This window comes from Prionailurus viverrinus, chromosome F1, assembly GCF_022837055.1.
Source record: "Prionailurus viverrinus isolate Anna chromosome F1, UM_Priviv_1.0, whole genome shotgun sequence".
Classification (NCBI taxonomy): domain Eukaryota; kingdom Metazoa; phylum Chordata; class Mammalia; order Carnivora; family Felidae; genus Prionailurus; species Prionailurus viverrinus.
The window spans coordinates 60,804,941-60,826,262 of record NC_062577.1 but is presented as its reverse complement, the minus strand read 5'-3'; the positions used below and the strand labels follow the sequence as shown (position 1 = coordinate 60,826,262).

The following is a 21,322-nucleotide window of genomic DNA, read 5'->3' as shown; positions in this document are numbered from 1 at the left end:
TTTCAGACCGGGCTCAAGCCTCATCTTCCTGAAGCCTTCCCTTCCCTCCCATGACCCTTAGAGACGACGCCTCTCCCATGCTTAGATCACCCATTACCTCCTGCCCTTAAAAGTATCTCATTACGGTGTATCCATACCTCTCTTACAACCCGCCGCCTCTCCGCCCATAGAAACTATTGTTAGATTTTGTTAAATATGATTTTATTGCCTTTGATCAAAAGGCTTTGTGGCGACAAGGTGTGGCATTAATAAATATTTCTCTCCTGAGATACTAAGCAGGGCCAAGAAACAAGGCTGTTAACTTGAATCTGAATTCAAAAAGCAAGCAATGGTCCCATAGTCAGGGAGAGCTTAGAAGAATCTCCATGAGAAAGGACGGGCAGACCCGGCACGGCACTCAGCCCCCACGTCCTTGGAGTCAAAATTCAGTAGGCCCTGCTCCCTTCTCCAGATCTCATTCCACAAGTGTTCCAAGAGAAAGAAGGCAGTTAGGCCTCTTCCAGAACCTCCCAGAAAGTCTCAAACCTTCAATACGGTTTGTTTCTTGCCTCTCGGGTCCAGGGAGATGGGTGGGGAAAGTGCTGGAGAAGGCCAGAAGGTGGGGGGCGGGGTTGTGTAGGCTCCTTGCTAATCGTGTCTTCCCACCGTGTTCCTCTGCCGGGGGGGGGGGGGGGGGGGGGGGGAGGCACCGGCACCAGCCTCCTCGTGGAAGTCGATTTGAAAGAGTACTTAATTTATAACAACGTAATATACATAATTGTGTGCACAGAGAGGCTTGCCTTTAAAAGAAATAAATGGGGGGCGCCTGGGTGGCGCAGTCGGTTAAGCGTCCGACTTCAGCCAGGTCACCATCTCGCGGTCCGGGAGTTCGAGCCCCGCGTCGGGCTCTGGGCTGATGGCTCGGGGCCTGGAGCCTGTTTCCGATTCTGTGTCTCCCTCTCTTTCTGCCCCTCCCCCGTTCATGCTCTGTCTCTCTCTGTCCCAAAAATAAATAAACGTTGAAAAAAAAAAATTTAAAAGAAATAAATGGGAAATGTGACCTGCCCTTGGTATAGGGGCCTAGGTCACAGGAGTCAGTTTCAATTAAGAGGGAAAGATGATGTAGGCCAGCATCGGAAAATGTGATACATGTAGGGTAAGCTTTTTTACAGGGCAAACAACCCAAATTAATGCTTATGTAATAAAAGATCATAATAAACCATTGGATTAGACACCACTAGTGATAGAAGGATTTTTTTTTTTGGCAGAAAAATTACTTAATATTTTTATTGTCACCTTTTAAAACGGGCTGATGATTAGGACGCCCAAGTGACCCAGTTGGTTAAGCGTCTGACTCTTGGTTTTGGCTCAGGTCATGATCTCACGGTTTCATGAGTTTGAGTCCTGTGTCAAGCTCACTTGGGATTCTCTGCCTCTCCCTCTCTTTCTGCCCCTCCCCCACTTGCACCTTCTCTGTCTCTTTCAAAATAAATTAACTTAAAAAAAATCCAGCTTAAAATGAATGGCCTGATGAGCAGGTGATCGATAGCACAGTGTGATAGATAGAACACTGGACCAGATATATATATATTTTTTTTAATTTTTTTTTTCCAACGTTTATTTATTTTTGGGACAGAGGAGACAGAGCATGAACAGGGGAGGGGCAGAGAGAGAGGGAGACACAGAATCAGAAACAGGCTCCAGGCTCTGAGCCATCAGCCCAGAGCCCGACGTGGGGCTCGAACTCACAGACCGCGAGATAGTGACCTGGCTGAAGTCGGATGCTTAACCGACTGTGCCACCCAGGCGCCCCATGACCAGATATTTTTTTTTTTAAAACCAGGTGTCTCATCCTGCCTTTGCCATTCATTAACTGACATCTTAGGCAATATAGGTCTCCGTTTCTCTGCTATCAAATAAGAGACTAAAAGGATCTTCAAGTAATGGCTTTTCCAGCTTCAAAATCTTATGCTAAGATTATTTTATCATGTATACATCGTAGGCCCACCCTAGGTATCTTTGCAAGTTCTTTATGTGAAACTTTCATTTGCTATTTATCAGGAATAAATTCATTACTCTATAAAGTAAAAACAAAAAAACAAAACAAAAAAAAAAACAAACCACAACAAAAAAACAACTCTCCAGTCGTTTGTTTCAGTAGATTTGAGGTCAGGTTGAGTTCTGAACCGTGAGTTCTGAGTTCTCTCCCCTATTGCAATAGCCTTGAATAAAACCTTCCTTATCAATTGAGGAAAAAAGAAGGGGGGGCACTAATGATTTCTAGCTCTCTATGCCCCAGGAGACACTGTCGGGTTAAAAACAATAGCATGAAAAAAGAATCAACCTTTTGAAGCTAAGTGTTACCTAATAGGAGGAAATTATTCTGTGTTCTTAACATTTTATATTATTTACGCAAAGATTTGATGCGTTCTATTCAGGTGTGCATCTGAGCAGTATTAGGCAAGCTGATACAATCTTTATTCTTTGTTGGTTAAACTCACAGAAGGATTCCCAGGACCTATATTGCTCTATGACCTACCCTTCCCTCGCTCAGCCTCAGTTTCCTCATCTATAAAATGGGTATACTGATCATACTTATCCCGTATGGCCAAGTGAGACAATGCACAGGAAGTGCATCGTAAAGCAGGTATTTTACGACCAAAAGCAAATCAATTTTCTCAGTTCCAAATATGTGTTACGGTTTGCTGTCAGTTTACTTATAACCCATCATCGTGTGATGAAAAGATTACTGAGGTAGGAGCTGTAGCTTACAGGGAGGACTAGGCAAACTTCTTCATCTCCCTGGGTTTCTGTTTTTTTCGTCTTTCCAACAGAGGAGCTGAATTAGAGGACCCCCTAGTAACTTCCACTTCTAAAGGGATTTAGGAATTTTTTAAAACACTTTTAAACAAAGTTTTAATAAAATTTAACATAGCAACTATTATACGCCTCAGCAATTTACATCTTAATTAAATGTACTTCAGATTAAAATTGTGTTAAGCAGTTTTTAAATACAGAAGGATACGGAGAGTGATAAAACTTGATTCATTTAAAAAATAGATTTCGAAATGCTGTGGGAAATTCAATTATGTTTAAAGGTGCAAAAACAAGATTGAAATCACTGCTAAAAAATAAGGAAATTTACTTTGGACGCCCATTGTTTCTGGAAGAAGGGTGTTTTCATGCCTGTGTGGCTCTGACGTACTAAATGGAGGCCAAAACAGAACAGGCTTCTCCTGTTTGGACCATTTCTTCTAACTGAAATGGACCGAATACAGCTTAGCAACAATACACATCTAAATAAAACTCGGACCCTGAATTTGACGGGCGTCTCATTTGCAATAAAGAAGACTTTCATGGCAATCCAGGCCATGATGGAAACACCTTGTGACATAGAATTGGATTTAAATTCTGGCTCCTTTCCTTTCTAAGTGTGTGACCTTGGGTACGTTCATAAACTCTCTGTGCCTCAGTTTCTTCATAAATGGGATGAACCTTAGGAGTGTTTTAAATATTCAATGAGATAATATACGTAAAGCTCTAAGAATAATGCCTGACACATAGAAAAAGCTCAATGCATATTAGCTACAGTGATTGATTCCATACATAACTACTAGAGGTCTATCTACTATGTAGTGGTCACTGTATTAGTGACCTGAAATATCTTTGGGGCTTCAGCTTTTTTGTGTCTGGTCTACAATGTGAATTCCAAAAATTCAGCCAGTCCAATGGGACCCAAGTAAATCTAGAAAGAAGGCCCTTTGGAGTCAAAAGACTTTAAATTCAGGAGGGAAAAGGAGATGTAAGTGAGGTAGTTGCTTAGGGTCTTGCCTTGAAGTGGTCGAGTTCTGATGCCAGCTTTTAGAGAGCACATTACGATGCATGTTAAAACCACCATGACATTCAAAGAGTCAGACATGCCCGATTAGATTTTCATGTTCTGTATTTATAAAAATGTTAGTGGTGCATTTCCTCAGTGCAAATGATTTTTGGCTCTTACTAATATTTATGTCTGTAGTAAAGTCTATACAGCATAAAGTAGGTGATGAATTTGTTCTAGTCATCAGTTTGCCTTTATTTAAGGGGATATCTCAGAAGATGCTGCATCTTGGCCAGGAATTTCAGCAGATTGGAAGCAGGCAACATATAGGAAAGGACAATTGTACTTTAGCACTAGGAGACAAAATGAGAAATACAATTATGGCAGTAATGCATTCTCTTATATAAATTTATCATGGAAATCGTCTAGGAAGCTATGCCTTTTGCAAGCCACATTGTGTTGCTTTGTGGTGATTCCCAGCCTTGCCTCTATGACAATCAGTGTTATTTGGTTTGGGAGTTGTCTCGGGTGGATGTGTCCACAGGGCACCAAAAGCAGGATTAAGATGATGAGTTCAACCATCATTCCTCCTCCTACAGAGGAGCTGACCATTTGGTCTCAGTGATCTCAGGCTGGACTGGCTTTGGCACCAGCTTTTGGGAGGTAATAATTTGAAGGCACGGTGATTATAGCTTTCATGGACCACGACCTATAATGCTTCACAGATAATCCTATGACCTCCTCATTTGCACATTGCACATAGCAGAAGCTCTTGATGTAAAGGAAAGAAGTAAATGGGTCTGTTCTTAACAACAGGCAAATAGACTGAAGTATTTGCCAAAGTGGAAAGAACAGTCAGAAATAACTTGGCGGGTGGGGCGGCTGGGTGGCTCAGTCCATTGAGCGGTTGAGCACCCAACTTTGGCTCAGATCATGATCTTGCTGTTCATGAGTGTGAGCCCCACATCCGGCTCTGTGCTGACAGCTCAGAGCCTGGAGCCTGCTTGGGATTCTGTGTCTCCCTCTCTCTCTGCCCCTCTCCAGCTCGTGCTCTCTGTCTCAAAAATAAATAAATGTTTAAAAAAAAAAAAAAAGAAAGAAAGAACTTGGAAGTTCACCTTATCCATACCCAGTTACAGAAGGTTTAATTAAGAAAAACAAAAACGTTGAGGATTCTCTTGTCTTTAGTATTCCTTTTGTGGCCTACCCCATTTCCACGGGCTGATGGCTTTTTAATATTACAACCATTCTAAAAGGCACTCCCCCCCCCCCCCCCCCCGCAAGCCTGTATGACAGAAGTCACAAATCACCGCTCAAAGGAAGAAAAGGCGCCTGCGATGGGCCCCCAGTGAGCACAGTCTTGATTCTCCAGGGAAAGGGAACTCTCCGAATTCACGATTTGCACAGATCTGGGCCAGGACTGGGGCCTTCCTGGTAGAACATAAACACACGACCGTAAACACCGCCCCTCCCCCCCTCCAAAAAACAAAAACAAAACATCCAAGGCGCTGCTACCGCGTCTAACCCTCAGGGGCCCGGCCCCGAACGTGACCGTAAAAACAGCAGCGCGCTCGGGAGCAGGGCGCAGCTCGCGGGCCGGGCCGCAGGGCTCGCGGGCCGGGCAAGGCAGGCGCGGCGCACCCGAGGACTTTCACCTGCTCGGCGGGCGGGCGGCGCGGGGCGGGCGCGGGGCGGGGCCTGGGCGCCCGCGGGAGGAGCCGGCCCGGGCCCGCCCCGCAGGAGGAGCCGCTCGCTGGCGGCCGATCCGGCGTCTCCGTGACAGGCACCCCGCTCCGCCGCCGCCACCGCCGCCGCCGCCGCCGCCGCCGCCTTTTCTTCCTCGTCCGGGGCAGCCGCCGCGCCGGGTCCCGCTTCGGGCCGCGCGCCCACCGCTCCCCTCCCCCGGCCCACCGCCTCCCGCCCGCTCCCGCCGCCGCCGCCGCCGCCCTCCTCGCCCGCAGAAATCGCGCGGCCACAGCGCCGCCCGCAGCCGCGCCGCCCGCTGCCGCCCGGCCCTCGGCGCCGCTCGGGTCCCGGCTCCCGCGGCCGCCGCGCGCCCCTCCCCTCCGCTCCCCTGCCCGGTCTGGCCGGCCCCTTCCCGCTGCCGCCTCTGGAGGAGCCGGTCCACCGCGGGTCACCATGCCCAGCAAAACCAAGTACAACCTTGTGGACGATGGGCACGACCTGCGGATCCCCTTGCACAACGAAGACGCCTTCCAGCACGGCATCTGCTTCGAGGCCAAGGTGAGGGGTCCCGGGGGGAGGGGGCGCTGCCCGGGAGGGGGCACGTCCGAGCGGACGCGGGGCTGGCGGGGGGTCTTAATGTTAGGGAGGTGACTTCCCTTCTCGGGACTGAATTCCCCGGGCTCCTGCCCAGAACTGCTACAGAGCAGCTGCGAAGTTTGGGCGGTATGGCTTCGCCCCCTCCTCCCACCTGCAGACTCCCCCATCCTCACCTCCCGGGACTGCTCGACTTGCCGATCCCTCCTTCCGCGGAGGAGAAGCGGGCGGGGGAGCGCAGCCAGGTCCCCTGGTTCTTTAGAATCGCTTTAGGGAAGCTCTGGTGTTATTTACCTGCTGGGATCCCTTGGGAGAGGTGTTTTCAGGAAGGTCTTTTAAAGGGGGAATGCCTGCTTCCTGATCGAGGAAAATAATACCGGAGTGGTGTGTGTGTGTTTTTTTTTTTTTTTTTTTTTTTTAAATTCCAGGTAACCGGGTCCAAGTGTCAGTCACTTCTTAAATGCTTGATTTGCCACGACTCCTTTGCAAGTGCCAGTCATTGAAGGGGGGAGGGGTGAAAGCTGCCCATTTGCTAGTTTTGTGGCGTAATGTTAAGTTTCAGCAGCCAGCAGGGAACCGCTGCTCAAGAATTTAGCGGGGATGACTGGAATTTTCAGGGCCGAGGCCGGAGCCCCAGCAGGTCCGTCCTTCGGGGAGGGGGCGGGGCGCGAGCCTCGGGACTGGACCAGTAGGTGCGGGATAAAGGCTGGCCCCCTGGGATGCACTTCCCCGGGGTGAGGCGTTCTGGTTTCTGCGATCCCAGCTGGGGCTCCCGCTGCCCATCACTTGGGAAGAGTGCTTCTGCTCTTTCTTTGTGCCGCCCGCCCCCAAAGGTCCAGGGTTTCTCAGTGTGCCTGCCACTGATAAGTGACGGAAAGTACTGCCCCTCCGAGTGGGTTGTTTTTTAGGTTCTTGCTGGTTTTGGAAAGACAGTACTTCCGATGTGGAGGCAGTTTTACTCTTCGTTCCCTTTTTTTCCTTGATGACTTCGTGGATGCAGGGTGTGATTTCCGGCAAGGATGACTCTGTCAGGTGGCTTTTTCCTTCAATTTGTGAAACATCTTTGGAGTGTCTGATAGGCGCCCCATGCAGTCAGTTATCTTTAGATTTTTTTCCTTCTCCTGGAGATGTGTGACTTGGTGAATCTTAACCTTTTTTTTTTTTTTAATCCCCCCGAATAACCTTCTCCCAGCCATATTTGCTAGCGCTAGGACACCCCCTGCCCCCCACTGCCCCCCCCCCCAAACCCTGCACAGCTGAACTGCTGGGTATGGCTGGGACCAGAGTGGGGCTGTGGCCGAGATCTTATCTTGCTTCTCCCGGAATAGACCTGGTTGGTCTAAGATGGGGTGTTTGGGTTAATTTTCGTCGAGGCCTGTTGCTTTGGTGAGCAAGTTTTTCATGTTAAAGTATGAAATTTTCATCACGGTCATCACTCGGTTTTCTTGGATGTACTGAAACTGGGGAATTGGCTTCGCCTTGTGTGGCTCGCCAGTGCTCCACAAGAATGAGGGATCAGAATTAAAGTGCTCTAAAAACCTTTTTATTCAACATAAATAAACAAGTACATAAAATAAATCCTTTTCTTTTCTCAGCCTCTGCCTTTGGTCCCAACTGGGTCTCAGAACCCGGTATGCGTAAGAATCACCAGGTGAGGGGACTGAAAAGTCTGATTCTTGCCATCCCCCCCCCCCAAGTCTAATTTGCTACATCTGGGGAGTTGGGGAGCCTGGGACTGTGTACCTTTAATGAGCATTCCAGGTGATTTAATGCAAGTGACTGGGACCAGACTTTGAGAAGCATGGGGCTTGAGGCTGGCCTCCAGCTTGCTGGATCTTACCTTCGCTTTCCCCATATGCAGTTTTTTTTTTTCCTAAGCGAACGCCTGGGGGCTGCATGACGTAGTGCCGATCGTTAGCAACTTCCCTGGGTTCACACGCAGTGGTGCTTGATTAGAGGGGGTTTCACAGTTGGTCCAGGCGGTGTTCCCAATGCGGACCTGAGACCTAGGGGACCAAGGAGGCCTGCTCTGAGTTCTGCAAGGTAGAGGAGCGAGGGCGGGGCTCAGCTGGGTCTTAACCCCCAGCCCTTTGTAATTGACGCTGGACGCCAGCACCGTCAGACCCTGTCAGTCTAGACCTGAGTAGAGGTGGAAGCGGAAGCTTTTCTGTCCCATGGGCTAGCGCCGCCTCTGGCTGGTTTCCGCCTCCCAACAGAGCAGTCAGTGTCTGTGGGCCTGCGTGGTCCCTGGGATTTCAGGGTTAAATCCACACCACATTCGTCTCTTGTTTTGGAAAATCACAGGCTGTAAAATGTAAATGTATTCTTGCTGCCTTGTCAGATACCCTTGGAAAATGAGCCCATGTCTTTCTGTCCCAAGGGCTGGCAGCTTTTCAGAATCAACACTGGGTGAAGTGACTGTTTGGATGGATGCCGCTCATTTTCAGGGTTCTGCAGAGATTTGAAAGGTTGCGGCTGGGGTTGGAGGGCGTCTGGGAGTCAGAGGGTCTGGGCACTTACACACAACATCGTGCATTTAATTATTAAGCGGAATCGTGTAATTCTTACCCATTCCCTAGAGGTGGGTCTCCTCATGTCTTATGAATGAGGATCTAGGCTCAGGGAGGTTGTTGCCTGCTTTGGTGCACACAGCTGTGGACGGCAAAGCCAGCATTTCAACCTGGGAACTTTGGCTTCAGACTCCCAAAGGTATTGCTGATTTAGTCATTTTTATGGAGTGTTCACTCTATGCCGGGCAGTGGCCTCATTCACAGCTCACTGGTGGGGCATCCTCAGGCTGCTGGCCTCTTGGACTCTGATGTAGGAATTACTTAAATTTTTAATGCCGGGCTGTTTCCAGATGTCCCCGTGGACTGGTAGTGGCTCCTGAGGGATCACCTGCGTTCCGTGTTCAGCATGGGTGCCTCGCCCATTGATCATTGCTGGTGGGTGGGTGGTAAAAATCTCACTCGGCTTGAATGCTTGTATGGCCCTTCTGTACCAGCCTCTCCCTTTCCCGGGGTGTCTTCCTGGGGGCCAGTGCCATCTCCTGACTCTCTCCCCTTGCCGGGCGAGGAGGAGACTGCTAATGGTTTTGGCCCAAAGAACAATACAAGTGTTACTAACATAGTTATGCCTTCCATTTGTAGGTGATTTTTGATTTGCATGGGACTTTCCCATACAAAGAGTTTTCTTCACGTAGAAACAGAAACATTGGTTTTATCTCCATTTCTCAAATGAAAAAAAAATTGGGGATCAGAGGGATTAACTTGTCTATAGTCACAGAACTGCTAAGACAATATGATTAGAGCTGGTATTTAGTGAGCACTTACTATGAGCCATGTAGCTGTCCCCTCTGTTAACCATCCAGTACTTTTGTCTCCTGGTCCACGGTTCCTTCTGATGCTGAAGTAGTTGCCCCTCTATATCCACAGCCCTGATGGCCTCGCCCGTTGTCACAACTGGATAGCACTTTAGTGCACCTGCAACAACCTTCTCATTTTTACAGATGAGGAAATTGCAGTCCAGGGGCAAGTCATTGACCCAGGGTCACCTGGCTAGATGCGAACGGGAACCAGGACTCTGGCCTAGTTTCCTGGCTTCAAGTTAGTTTCAGGAATCTGTTGCCACTTGACAAACTACCTGAAAACTCAGTGGCTTAAAACAGTATCTGTTTAATTGGCTCATGATTCGTGGGCCGGGAATTCAGGCAGGACTTGGCTGGGCCGTTCTTATGTTGACTGGCTCATTCATTTGGCTTCATGGCTGGGCCGGGCTGGAGGGTCCTAGAAGGTATCACTCACATGGCTGGTCCTCCACGTGATGGTTCTCTCCAGTGGGTAGCTTGGATGTCCTCACAGCCTGATGGTGCTTGTATTTGGCAGCTGGCTTCCAAGAGACAGTGTTCCAAGCAGGGAAGGTAGAAGCTCTTAAGGCCGGGCCTCCAAAGTTACAGAGGGTCGTTTTTGTATCCTGTTGGTCAAATCAGGCCATAGGCTGGCTCAGATTCAAGGGGAGAAATGGACTTCATTCTTGGGGGGGTATTAAGTTCACATCGCAGGGGTGCCCATGGGGCGGGAGAGATTGCCGAAGCTGTCTTTGGGTCATGGTCTGCCACAAAATTTTGTGTTCTTTTCCCTCTGCATACACCTTCTCCAGTGTTCTGAGTGTTGAGGACCTTGTCTCCTGCTTCTGTGTATAGCCCCCTTCCCCAGCATCAGGAACCTACATAGCCAGCAATAATAAATCCTTTGTCAAGTGCAAGAAATGTCCAGTTGTAGAAAGTCTGAAAGCAGTAGGTATATATTGTCACCCTGCGGAGTGATTTTGCAGTTTGGGAGCTCTTGGTCAAATCTGAACTCAATTCTGTGGCCCTATTTCCTTCCCTCCTTGCTAAATGGCTTCACTGGCTGGTGTTTTCCATGATGCAGATTTTAGAGATGCCGGTAACCCTGAACAGCATGCTGTTGGGAGGGCTTCCAGATTAGGACATAACGTTATTGGCTCGCCATAAAAGGGGTGTTCTGACTCACACTTGAGCCTGCAGCGTGGTAAAGGCTCCCATCGACTTCATTGTATCCTGGGTGTGTGAACTCTGCCTCCAGGGTCCTGTTTTTCTAGGGTTCTGGACCAGCGGGGATCCAGATGCAGGGCCTGCTGTATACACGAATACCATCATGGCTTATTTCACCTTCTTGTGTATTTGTCCAGATGCTTTCAAACTGATTGTTATCTTTTTTTTTTTTTTTTTTTTTTTAAACTAAGTTGACCTCCAAGATGGGGCTTGAACTCACTGCCCCAAGATCAGGAGTCCCATGCTCTACGGATGGAGGCAGCCGGGCGCCCCTCCCGTTGTTATCTTCTCTGACCACTTTTGGGGGGCAGTAAGTCTCAAAGATACAGCGCTGCTCTGAAATGATGCCTTTTTTTTTTTTTTTTTATGCGTCAAGGTGTCCCAGGGCCACAGCTGGCGTTGGGGATCTGATGGGCAAGTCTATTTCTACCTGGCCATACATTTCATGAATCGATGGCTTTCGGTCTGGTCTCCTTGGCCCCAAACGTCCCAGTTGTTTTAGTGATGCGAATCGTGCAGCCACACGGAATTTGACCTTTGCCACAGTCATTACCTCCAAGACCCTAATCAGGCGCACTGTTTATTATCGCTTACTCATAATGCTGCTACTTCCAAGAACTCAAACTTTCAGAATGCTTTCTTTGACTATAATTATCTGCCTCCTCACAGCCTCATTGCCTCAAGGCTGCTTTTAGCTCCTCAGTGACCTCGCCGTCCTTCTTCCTTCCTCTTTTTGGAAAGTGAGCTTCCTTTCCCCCTGCTTTCTGATAGCTTTATGGAGACATAATTCACACACCACACAATTCACTAACTTAAAATAGACAATTAAGTGGTTTTTAGTATATCCCAGATACGTGTAACCATCACTGTAGTCAATTTTAGAATATTTTCATCACTTCAAAAAGAAACCTCTGGGGGCGCCTGGGTGGCTCAGTCGGTTGAGTGTTCGACTTTGGATCAGGACATGATCTCACAGTTGGTGAGGTCGAGCCCTGCATCGGGCTCTGTGCTGACAGCTCAGAGCTTGGAGCCTCTTCAGATTCTATGTCTCCCTCTCTCTCTGCCCCTCCCCTGCTTGCACTCCGTCTCTCTCTTTCTCTAAAAAAAAAAAAAATAAATAAATAAAAATAAACAAACAAACAGAAAAGGAACCTATATACCCTCTGGTTATAATCCCCCTACCCCTCCATCCATCCCAGCCCTAAGCAACCATTAATATACTTTCTGTCTCTAGAAAGGACATTTCGTATCAGTGGGATCATAAAGTATGATTTATGTGTGTGCACATGTGCACGTGACTGGCATCTTTAACTTAGCATAGTGTTTTCAGTCCACACTGCCTGCGTCAAAGCCTCATTCCTTTTTATGGCTGCATAATATTCCATTGTATGGACATACCACAATTTGTTTATCCATTCATCCATCGACGGACATTAAGGTTGTTTATTTTTTTTTTTAAGCTTATTTATTTTGAGAGAGAGACCGAGAATTCCAAGCTGGCTCCGTGCTGTCAGCGCAGAGCCCATGGTGGGGCGAACCCACGAAATGCGAGATCGTGACCTGAGCCGAAATTGAGAGTCGGACGCTTAACTGACTGAGCCACCCAGGTGCCCCAAGGTTGTTTATGCTCTAGCTACTGTGAATACTGCTTCTGTAAACACTGGTGTGCATGTTTCTGTAGGGAGGTGTGGCTTCATTTTTTGTGGGTAGATAAGTAGGAGTGGAATTGCTAGATATCGTAGTAGTCAGGTTTAACCATTTGTGGAACTGCCAGGTGGTTTCCAGCATGGCTGCACCTTGGCCACCAGCAGGGTTTTGGTTTCTTTACATCCTCACCGACACTTGTAATTGTCTGACTTTTTGATTCTAGCCGGCCTAGTGGGTGTGAGGCGCTATCTCCTTGTGGCTTTGAGTTGCATCTCCCTGATGAATAACGATATAGAACACGCGTTTATCTGGCATTTATATATCTTCTTTGGAGAAATGCCTGTTCAGATCCTTTACCCATTTTTTGGGTTGCCTTTTTAAAAAAAAGTTACTGAGTTGCGGGGTGCCTGGGTGGCGCCTGACTCTTGATTTTGGCTCAGGTCACGATCCCAGAGTGGGGAGATCAAGCCCTACATCAGGCTCCAGGCTGGGTGTAGGAGCCTGCTTGGGATTCTCTCTCTCTCTCTCTCTCTCTCTCTCTCTCCCTCCCTCCCTCTCTCTCCCTCTCTCTCTGCCCCTTTCCACTTGCTCTCTCAAAATAAATAAACTTAAAAAAAAAAGCAATTGTCCTGCTGTTACCCTTTTCTGTCTTTGTGCTTCCTGACTTTTCTTCCTGCTCAGCCCGTCCTCCGTGGTCTGCTCTCTGAGCAGAATCTCCTCTTTGCTGGCTGCTCTTTCTCCTCCCTTGGACCTCTTGTGTGAGGGCTTGATTGCTGTGCGGGTTGGCTCCTGGATCCCTAACTCCAGTCCAGAGTCTGGGTCTTCATTTTCTGTTTCCTGCTCGTGGTCTCTGCACCGAGGAACAGGTTGCTGGCTCCTTCCCCTCAACAAGCTGGATAGCAAACCTCTCTGACTCGGGACTTCTGTTAGCGACCCCAGCATGCTCTCGGGTACCCAGGCCTGATACTTGGGAGCACTGCCTGGACCCTGTCATATAACAGGCGAAACTCACTGGCTGTTCACTGGGTCCCTACCGTGGCCAGGCTGTTCTCTCCGCTAGCCTCCACATGAAGTCAGTTGCTGTGTTCTTGAATCTTCTCCGTGACCTCCATCCACGCACCTCCGCCCGTTCCATCCTTTCCCACCTCTGGCCGGCTCACACTCTCACCGCCTCTCCCCGGACTGTTTGAGTAACTTTCTGGAGGCTTCCACTTGATCCTATAAACTTGTGCTCTGGTAATTTTCCCGAAGTATAATTATGTTGTCCCTCCTCCTCCAAAACACGGTGAGTTCCTAGGCCTACTATATTAGGTCCTGATTCTTAGCATGATATTCAGCGCTCTCTGTTTCTGAATAATTCCCTTTATCACCCTGCGCTCTGACCCAATCAGAGCACACCCCGTTCCCTAGGCCCCCTTGTCACGTCCCACCCAGTGTCACTTGGTGAGGTGGATGTTACCAGCCCCTCCTCTGTGTGGAAGGGACTGACGAGACCCCACGGTGGTGCTGAGCTGCTTGCTGTGATTTTTTTCTCCGCGTGTCGTCATCGGGGGCCCTGTCACTCTGCCCCCCAATGCCTGTACCTTCTGCCGTGCTCAGGCAGCGACTTGCATATAGAATGTGCATTTGGAGGGAAGGAACATGATTTCTGGGATGTTCACTACGAGGACTGCCAGGAGGGCCCTGCTGTGAGCCCAAGAAATGCATTTGTCTCAGCTGGCTCCAGTCCCCTCTCAAGCACAGTTCCCGTGCTTTTTGCCTGGGTCCCTGGGGACCTCAGGGCCTCCCCGGCCTCCCAGGACGCATCCGTACTCCCACCTCACAGAGCGGCTTTTCCTCCCAGGGGAAGTGCCGAGTAAGCATTTTTTCCTGCATTAAACGGAATTCCTGTGATGGGCGTGCGGTGGAATTAGAATCTTTGATTACAGAACATATGGCCAGTTTCAGGAATACCTAATTGCCATTTATTAGTAAAAAACATATTTGCAGCCTGTTGTGTTCTCATTAGCGAATCGACACCTTTCCCCCCTCATTCACTGTTTTGTTTCCTTTAACTTGCTCTTTGGTAAGTTTGGTGACATGAATTTGGCTGACGTGCGGCATGGCATGGATTCCGGAACCAGACTGTCTTTGGGTTCAGATCCTGGCCCTGTCTTGCTGCGTGACCCCGTGGGAGTTACTTAGCCTCTCTCCTGTGGTACCCTGGTCTGAACAAAGAGGGTACGAATACGTACCTTCTGGGGTTCACGAGTAAATGAGTTACACGTGGAAGTGAGTTACACGTGGAAACGCCTGGTGCTGTGCCTGGCTCAGGCCCGGCTGCTATTTTTATTGTTACTTCATCCGACAAATTGCACCTTAAATTTCATGTGTGTTTCATCTGGTTGTAATCTGTGGCGTTAGCAGATTCATTCTCTGATAAGTCAGAGGCCTCCTGGTGCACATCCCCATTCTGCACACGGGGTAAAGATCCAGCCGAGTCGGCCAGAGTGCTTCTCAAAGTTGCAACTCAGGCAGCGTGACTACTTTGTGGGCTTAAAATAGCTGTCAGCCTCCTTGGGAGGGAATAAAGAAGGGTTAACTAGCTCCTGGGGCATGCCCCCATCCCATTTGTTCCAGCCCGTGAGCCTCGTTAGGATTAAAAATCACAGAATCTCGTTAAGTGCGGTGTGCTGTCTGTCTGCCCTGTCTCTCTCTGAAATTTCTTGGATAAATATTTCTTTAAGCAGGGGTAATCTGAGCAGAAGGAATCTCGCATCATGGGATTAATTAATATCTTGTGATGCTTACATTTTCCTTTTCAATTTTTCTATTCAGCATCATGTTTCCTTTTAAGCACCAGAGCAGCTGGTTTAAAAGTGACTTACAATGGCACTTCCAGCAAGTTCCGTGCCCAGAGTGTCGGAACGCTTTCAGACCCCTACGCCTCTCCTGCTGCGGGCAAGGCGGTTGGTTTGGTGCAGCGCTTCTCGGAGACTTGTGTGTTCTTATACCCTTGTGGTCCATCCAAGAGAACTGAGGGCCGTGGCTTCTCCCCCACATACTCTAGAGGCTACAGTGCTTTCCAGGAGACCTGGTGAAATGATCGGCCCTGAGAGGTGAAGGAGACCTGGGACTCCCTACTAAGGGGTGTCCGGGAAGGGGGCACTTGCCACCCAGTGCACCCTGTATGCAGAAGAGTCTGAGCTCCCTTAGCCCGTGTGTGAGCATGTGGGTGGGAAGTGTGTGCTTGCAGAATTGTCCCATGTTCTGTATTCTGGGTGCTGTTCCCTGCTGGCTATGGGTGTGCATTTCTCATCTCCTGATCTGGGCTATGAGCTGCTCGAGGGCCAAGGGGAGGTTCCCCCTACCTCAGCCTCGTATGGTCCGCATCAGAGAAAGCTAACAGAATCGCCATTATCACGTTAAAAGCACTTGCTGGGTTCCAGGCACTGTTCACATTCTGTGAAATGGTTAATCCTCTCAATAGCTGCCTGAGTTAAGGTTCTCTCGCCGACTTTTACAGATGGGGAAGCCGAGGCAGAGAGGGACAGAGTAACTTGCTCAAGGTCCGTAGTTAGTAATGGACAGACCTTCCAGTCAAAGCCAGGCAGTTTGGCCCAAGGCATCTCTGCATATCTTTCAAAATACCAAGAGCTAATATTTGTCAGCTACCACCTTCTACCCTTGGTTCTCAGCGTTTTATTTACTTATTTTTAGTTTTTAAAGGTTTTCTTTTGAAGTAATCGCTACACCCAGTGTGAGATTCGAACTCACAACCCCGCGATCGAGAGTCACACACTCTCCCGGACGACCGAGCCAGCCAGGCGCCCCTCTCAGCCTTTTACGTATGTTAACTAACTTAATCTTTACAGCGGCCCGTGAGAGTAGGTGCTATTGTACCCGTTTTGCATATGACGAAACCGAGGCACATCTTTCAAGGTTAAGTTGAATGGGCACATGGTCATTAAAGGTGGTGGTCTTCTTGCCTGTGGCCCAGGGACTGGTCTGCTGTGTGCCAGCAGGCGATGGGCCATCTGCCGAGACCGCTCTTGTGGGCCGTGTGGCTGAGCTCTAGACAGGGACATGAGGCATTAGTGAGAGGGATAGCAGTTGAGGGGAGAGGAGCTTTGGGGGCCCTTCCTTCCTGGAGAGGGGTGTTATTTGCTGGGCTCTTGCCACGCACTTCCTGTCTAGTGATGGGTTCCTCTCCCCCCCACCCCCCTTACCACACCTCTTCCTCCCAGCAACTTCCACGCCCCCTTCCCTGCCTTTTCCTGCATTTCTGAGCCCCCCCCCCCTCCCCCCCAGCCCAGGAGACTACAAATGCTGGAAAACTTCAGCCTGGGAGCTGCTGTTGCCCTGGCTTGGAAATCTCTGTGCACAACAGAGAAGCCCCTGAGTTGTGTCTTTTTGTTCTCTCTTGATTATAAACTCTTCCCTTTTTGTTTTGGTCTCTTTGGACGGGGAGAGGCGCTCATGTGGAAGCATTTCTTTTTCTGCCAAGAGGAAGATGAATGTCTCCCAGGGGCCAAGTGACAGGTAACATAATCTCTCACTCCCTTGCTATTTCCACATAAACACACACAACCTGGACCTGGGCTGTAGCTCTCTTTGCAAACTGGCCCTTGCTGTGCATGGATTTTCTTTTATTAAAAAAAAAAATTTTTTTTTTAATGTTATTTATTTTTTGAGACAGAGAGAGACAGAGCATGAGCAGGGGAGGGGCAGAGAGAGAGGGGGACACAGAATCTGAAGCAGGCTCCAGGCTCTGAGCTGTCAGCACCGAGCCCGACGCGGGGCTCAAACTCACAAACCGTGAGCTCATGACCTGAGCTGAAGTCGAGCGCTTAACCCACTGAGCCACCCAGGCACCCCTGGATTTTCTTTTTTTCAATGTGGCCGCCCAGGTGAAGCGCGTTATGTCCCTGGCGCCCGTACCCAAAGTGTGATGGAAACTACTTCTGGACTCAAGGTTATTGAAATGCGACTCTGTCCTCCTCCAGGCCCAGAATTTTGCAGCATCTTTCAATGAGGAGAATCACCTGCAGATTCCTTTGATTAGTGAAAGCAGCTGTTCTCAAACTTTGGCGTCTCTTGGAATCATCTGGAAACGAATAAAAATACGGAGGCCCAGGCTTGTTGAAGTAGTGAGAGGGCCTGACCTCTGTCTTGATCATGTTTCCCAGGCAATGCTGACAGACGCCCTGGGTCTGAAACATCGTCGCTCTTTGGGGAGGTAAAGAAGGAAAAAAAAAAAAAGACTGATGACTGGGGGCTCCCAGTGATTTAAATCCAGCTCATACCGGAGCCCCTGGGTGGCTCAGTCGGTTAAGCGTCCAACTTTGGCTGAGGTCATGATCTCGCGGTTCATGAGTTCGAGCCCCGCGTCCGGCTCTGTGCTGACAGCTCGGAGCCTGGAGCCTGCTTCGGATTCTGTGTCTCCCACGCTCTCTGCCCCTCCCCTGCTCAGACTCTGTCTCTGTCTCGAAAATAAATAGACATTAAAAAAAAAAAATCCAGCTAGTACAGGGCTGTAGCCTGGGAGTTGCAGTTTTTATGTCCTTGGTTTCTTTGCTGAGACTTTTTTTTTTTTTTTGGTCTCCAGCACATTAAATGAAGGCTGCCTTAAAATTTTTTGTCAGGTAATTCTAATATGTCTGTCCTCTTGTGTCGGCATCTTTTGATTGTCTTTTCTCATTCATGTTGAGGTTTTCCCGGTTCCCAGGATGATGAATGATGTTTGATTGAAAGCCGGACGCTTTGGGTATTATGTTATGAGATTCTGGATCTTAATTAAATCTTCTGTTTCAGCGAGCCTCCTCTGTCCTTGGCGGGGAGTGCTGCCTCATTACTGTCAGGTGGAAGCAGAAGTCTAGAGTCTTCTCCTGGGCCTCGGCTGATCCCACACTGGAGGCGGGCAGGGGGGCCTCACCTGCCTCGCTTATGGGGCCTCCGCTGACGCTCTGCCCTTTTTTTTTTTTTTAAATTTTTTTAGTGTTTATTTATTTTTGACAGAGCATGAGCGGGGGAGGGGCAGAGAGAGAGGGAGACCCAGAATCCAAAGCAGGCTCCAGGCTCTGAGCTGTCAGCACAGAGCCCGATGCGGGGCTTGAACTCACAGACCGCAAGATCATGACCTGAGCCGAAGTCGGACGCTCAACCGACTGAGCCGCCCAGGCACCCCTGATGCTCTGCCTTTTATAACTGCTGGGCGGTGGTGAAAGTTCTGGACTCTCCCCTAGGCCTCCTCTGCCCCCCCAGCCAGGAGGGGAGGAGGCTGTGTCACCCCCGTGGCCCAGCTTCCATTCAGCCTTCCCTGATAGCCCTGGAGGAAGGTTAGGGTGCAGGCGTCTCCATACAGTCTAGTGAAGGCCGAAGTTGGGTTTCTGGACCCCGCAGGTAGGAGTGAGGGTGGGAGGTACGGTTTTCTTGTATGGTGTTGGGCTGGGGTAAAGCTGTTGTCTGCCTCGTGACGCTGCCCCTGTCCTGGTCCTTTGGCTGGAGAAAGCAGTCTCTTCTTAGACCTTTCTTTTTCTTTTAAGTTTATGATTGTTTAGTAATTTGTACACCCAACGTGGGGCTCGAACTCACAACCTTGAGATCAAGGGTCGCATGCTGTTCTGACTGAGCCAGGTGCCTCGGGACTTTTTAAATTGTCTTTTGGCGTTTCTGGGTCTCTGGCTTCTCCAGCAACCGGTCTGGGATGTGTGAGGCAGAAGGAAAACCCAGGGAAGCCAGGTGCCACGTTGTGCCTTGGGTGCTGAGGTCCTTGGCCGGCTGGCCTTCTTTCCATCTCTCCAAGTCCTCTTCTGCTTGTTTTATGTATAATGGCTGGAGTTTGCTGGTTATTAGCAGGAGGAATAGAGAAAAGTTTGTCTCCTCCATGTTTCTGGAAATAGGAGTTTTGCACATTTGGAACTTTAAAAGATGAATAGGGGTGCCTGGATGTTTCAGTGGGGTAAGCGACCGATGCTTGATTTCGGCTCAGGTCATGATCTCCTGGTTCATGGGTTCAAGTCCTGCGTTGGGCTCCGTGCGGATAGTGCAGAGCCTGCTGGGGATTTGCTCTCTCCTCCTCTCTGCCCCTCTCCTGCTAGCTGTTTGCTAGCTCCCTCTCTCTCTCTCTCTCTCTCAAAATTAAGAAAAACCAAAAAGATGAATGGATGATGAAGTTGTGTGTGTGTGTGTGTGTGTGTGTGTGTGTGTACATGGACACATATGGTGGAATATTAACTCAGCTATAAAAAAGGGATGAGATCTTGTCATTTGTGACAACATGGACGTAGAGGGTATTGTGCTGAGTTAGATGCCATGTGATTTCACTTATATGTGGAATCTGAAAAAGAACACAACACGTAGCTTCATAAATGCAGAGAACAAACTGGCGATTGCCATATGGGAGGTAGAGGTGGGTGGGTGAAACAGGTGATGGGGATTAAGATGTACAAACTTCTAGTTACAAAAAATAAGTCAGAGCTGAGCAATGCGGCAGAGGGAACACAGTCAATGATATTGTGATAAAGTTGCATGGTGATTAGATGGTGAACACACTTGTCCTGGTGAGCATGGGGTATGGAATTGTCGAAACAACTTGCACGCCTGGAACTATAACCCTGTCAGACATCAGTAAAGCTCCCGAGGTGATTGTGATCAAATCAAGACGCACAATTGAGAATCTCAGGGTCAGCGCTGGAGCAGGCCAAGGCAGTTTGGGTAGAAAGACCAGAAAGACCTGGGCTCTTCCCCAAGTGGTGGTCTTTATGAATCATCGTGTCCTCCCTCCCAAGTCCTTATAGTACTTACATTCACTCTCCTTCCATAGATTTATTTTTTCCCCTCTGTTCAGCCCTTTGTGAACCTAACTTGGGTTCCCTAAATACATGTTCCTAAATGCAGATGTAGAAATTGATCCGGTCCTATAGGAAGTATTTATTGTGCTTCTGTCTTTGGGGCACAGTGCTTGGTGTGGAGGTCAGAGAGTCAGAAGGCCAGATGGTGACTTAGGGGACATCCACATAGATGGGGAGGTCTGGGTACATGGAAAGACAGGTGTAATGGCAGGATTATGTATTGAGCACATACTGTGTGCTGGGTATTCTACAAGCTGTTTTCTAAGCTTTCTCAATCCTTTGAACTACACTGCATGATAGACGTTTTCTTCTCCCTTTTTGTCATGGAGGTTTTGAAGGCTCGGTATTAAGTGACTTGTCCAAGGTCGCTCGCTCCATGTCCAAATCTGAGACAAAATTGGACCACGAATTTGCTAAAACAAGGCCTTGCTTTTTCCAAAGGAATGTTCCACTGAGGTTTCTTTTTTTTTTTAAAAATTTTTTTTTTTTCAACGTTTATTTATTTTTGGGACCGAGAGAGACAGAGCATGAACGGGGGAGGGGCAGAGAGAGAGGGAGACACAGAATCGGAAACAGGCTCCAGGCTCCGAGCCATCAGCCCAGAGCCCGACACGGGGCTCGAACTCACGGACCGCGAGATCGTGACCTGGCTGAAGTCGGACGCTTAACCGACTGCGCCACCCAGGCGCCCCTCCACTGAGGTTTCTTGACGAGCTGTGGGTTCTGTGTTGGGGGAGAGCTTATCTGTTTATATTCTTCCCCGGGACAGTTTTCAGAGGCAGCTGTGAGTGGCTTGGTCTGTGACTTTGGAAGAGGTCTTGCAGGGGCGTTAAATGACTCTTAATTTCAGCTCAGGTCATTATCTCGCGGTTGGTGAGAGGGAACCCCGTGTCGGGCTGTGTGCTGATAGCGCGGAGCCTTCTTGGGAATCTCTCTCTCCCTTGTCTGTCTCTCCCCTGCTTTCATGTGTGTGCTCTCTCCCTCTCTCAAAATAAATATTAAAAAAAAAAATGTCACTATACTAGTTCTGTGAGGAGTGGGTTGTGGCCGGGGGTGGGTGGGTTATAATGGACCAGAGAGTGGCTCATCATATACTCGAGGTGAGAGCTGGTAGTGGCTGGGACGAGGGCGCGTGGTCCACTCCGGAAGTTGCCAAGAGGCGCAAGGCATCTTTCGGTTTGGAACGACCAC

At 49.1% G+C, this 21,322-nt stretch overlaps 1 protein-coding gene across 2 annotated transcripts in view; it reads left to right on the top strand.

Annotated features, from left to right (window-relative positions):
* Positions 1–5,830: 5,830 nt before the first annotated feature.
* CF1H1orf226 (chromosome F1 C1orf226 homolog) overlaps positions 5,831–21,322 on the top strand; it is a 286,062-nt gene continuing 270,570 nt past the window's right edge. For both annotated transcript variants that reach the window (XM_047840210.1, XM_047840209.1), the window contains exon 1: positions 5,831–6,043. In XM_047840210.1, coding sequence (XP_047696166.1) covers positions 5,939–6,043 — 105 coding nt within the window. In that variant the 5' untranslated portion in view covers positions 5,831–5,938. The remainder of the gene's footprint in view (positions 6,044–21,322) is intronic.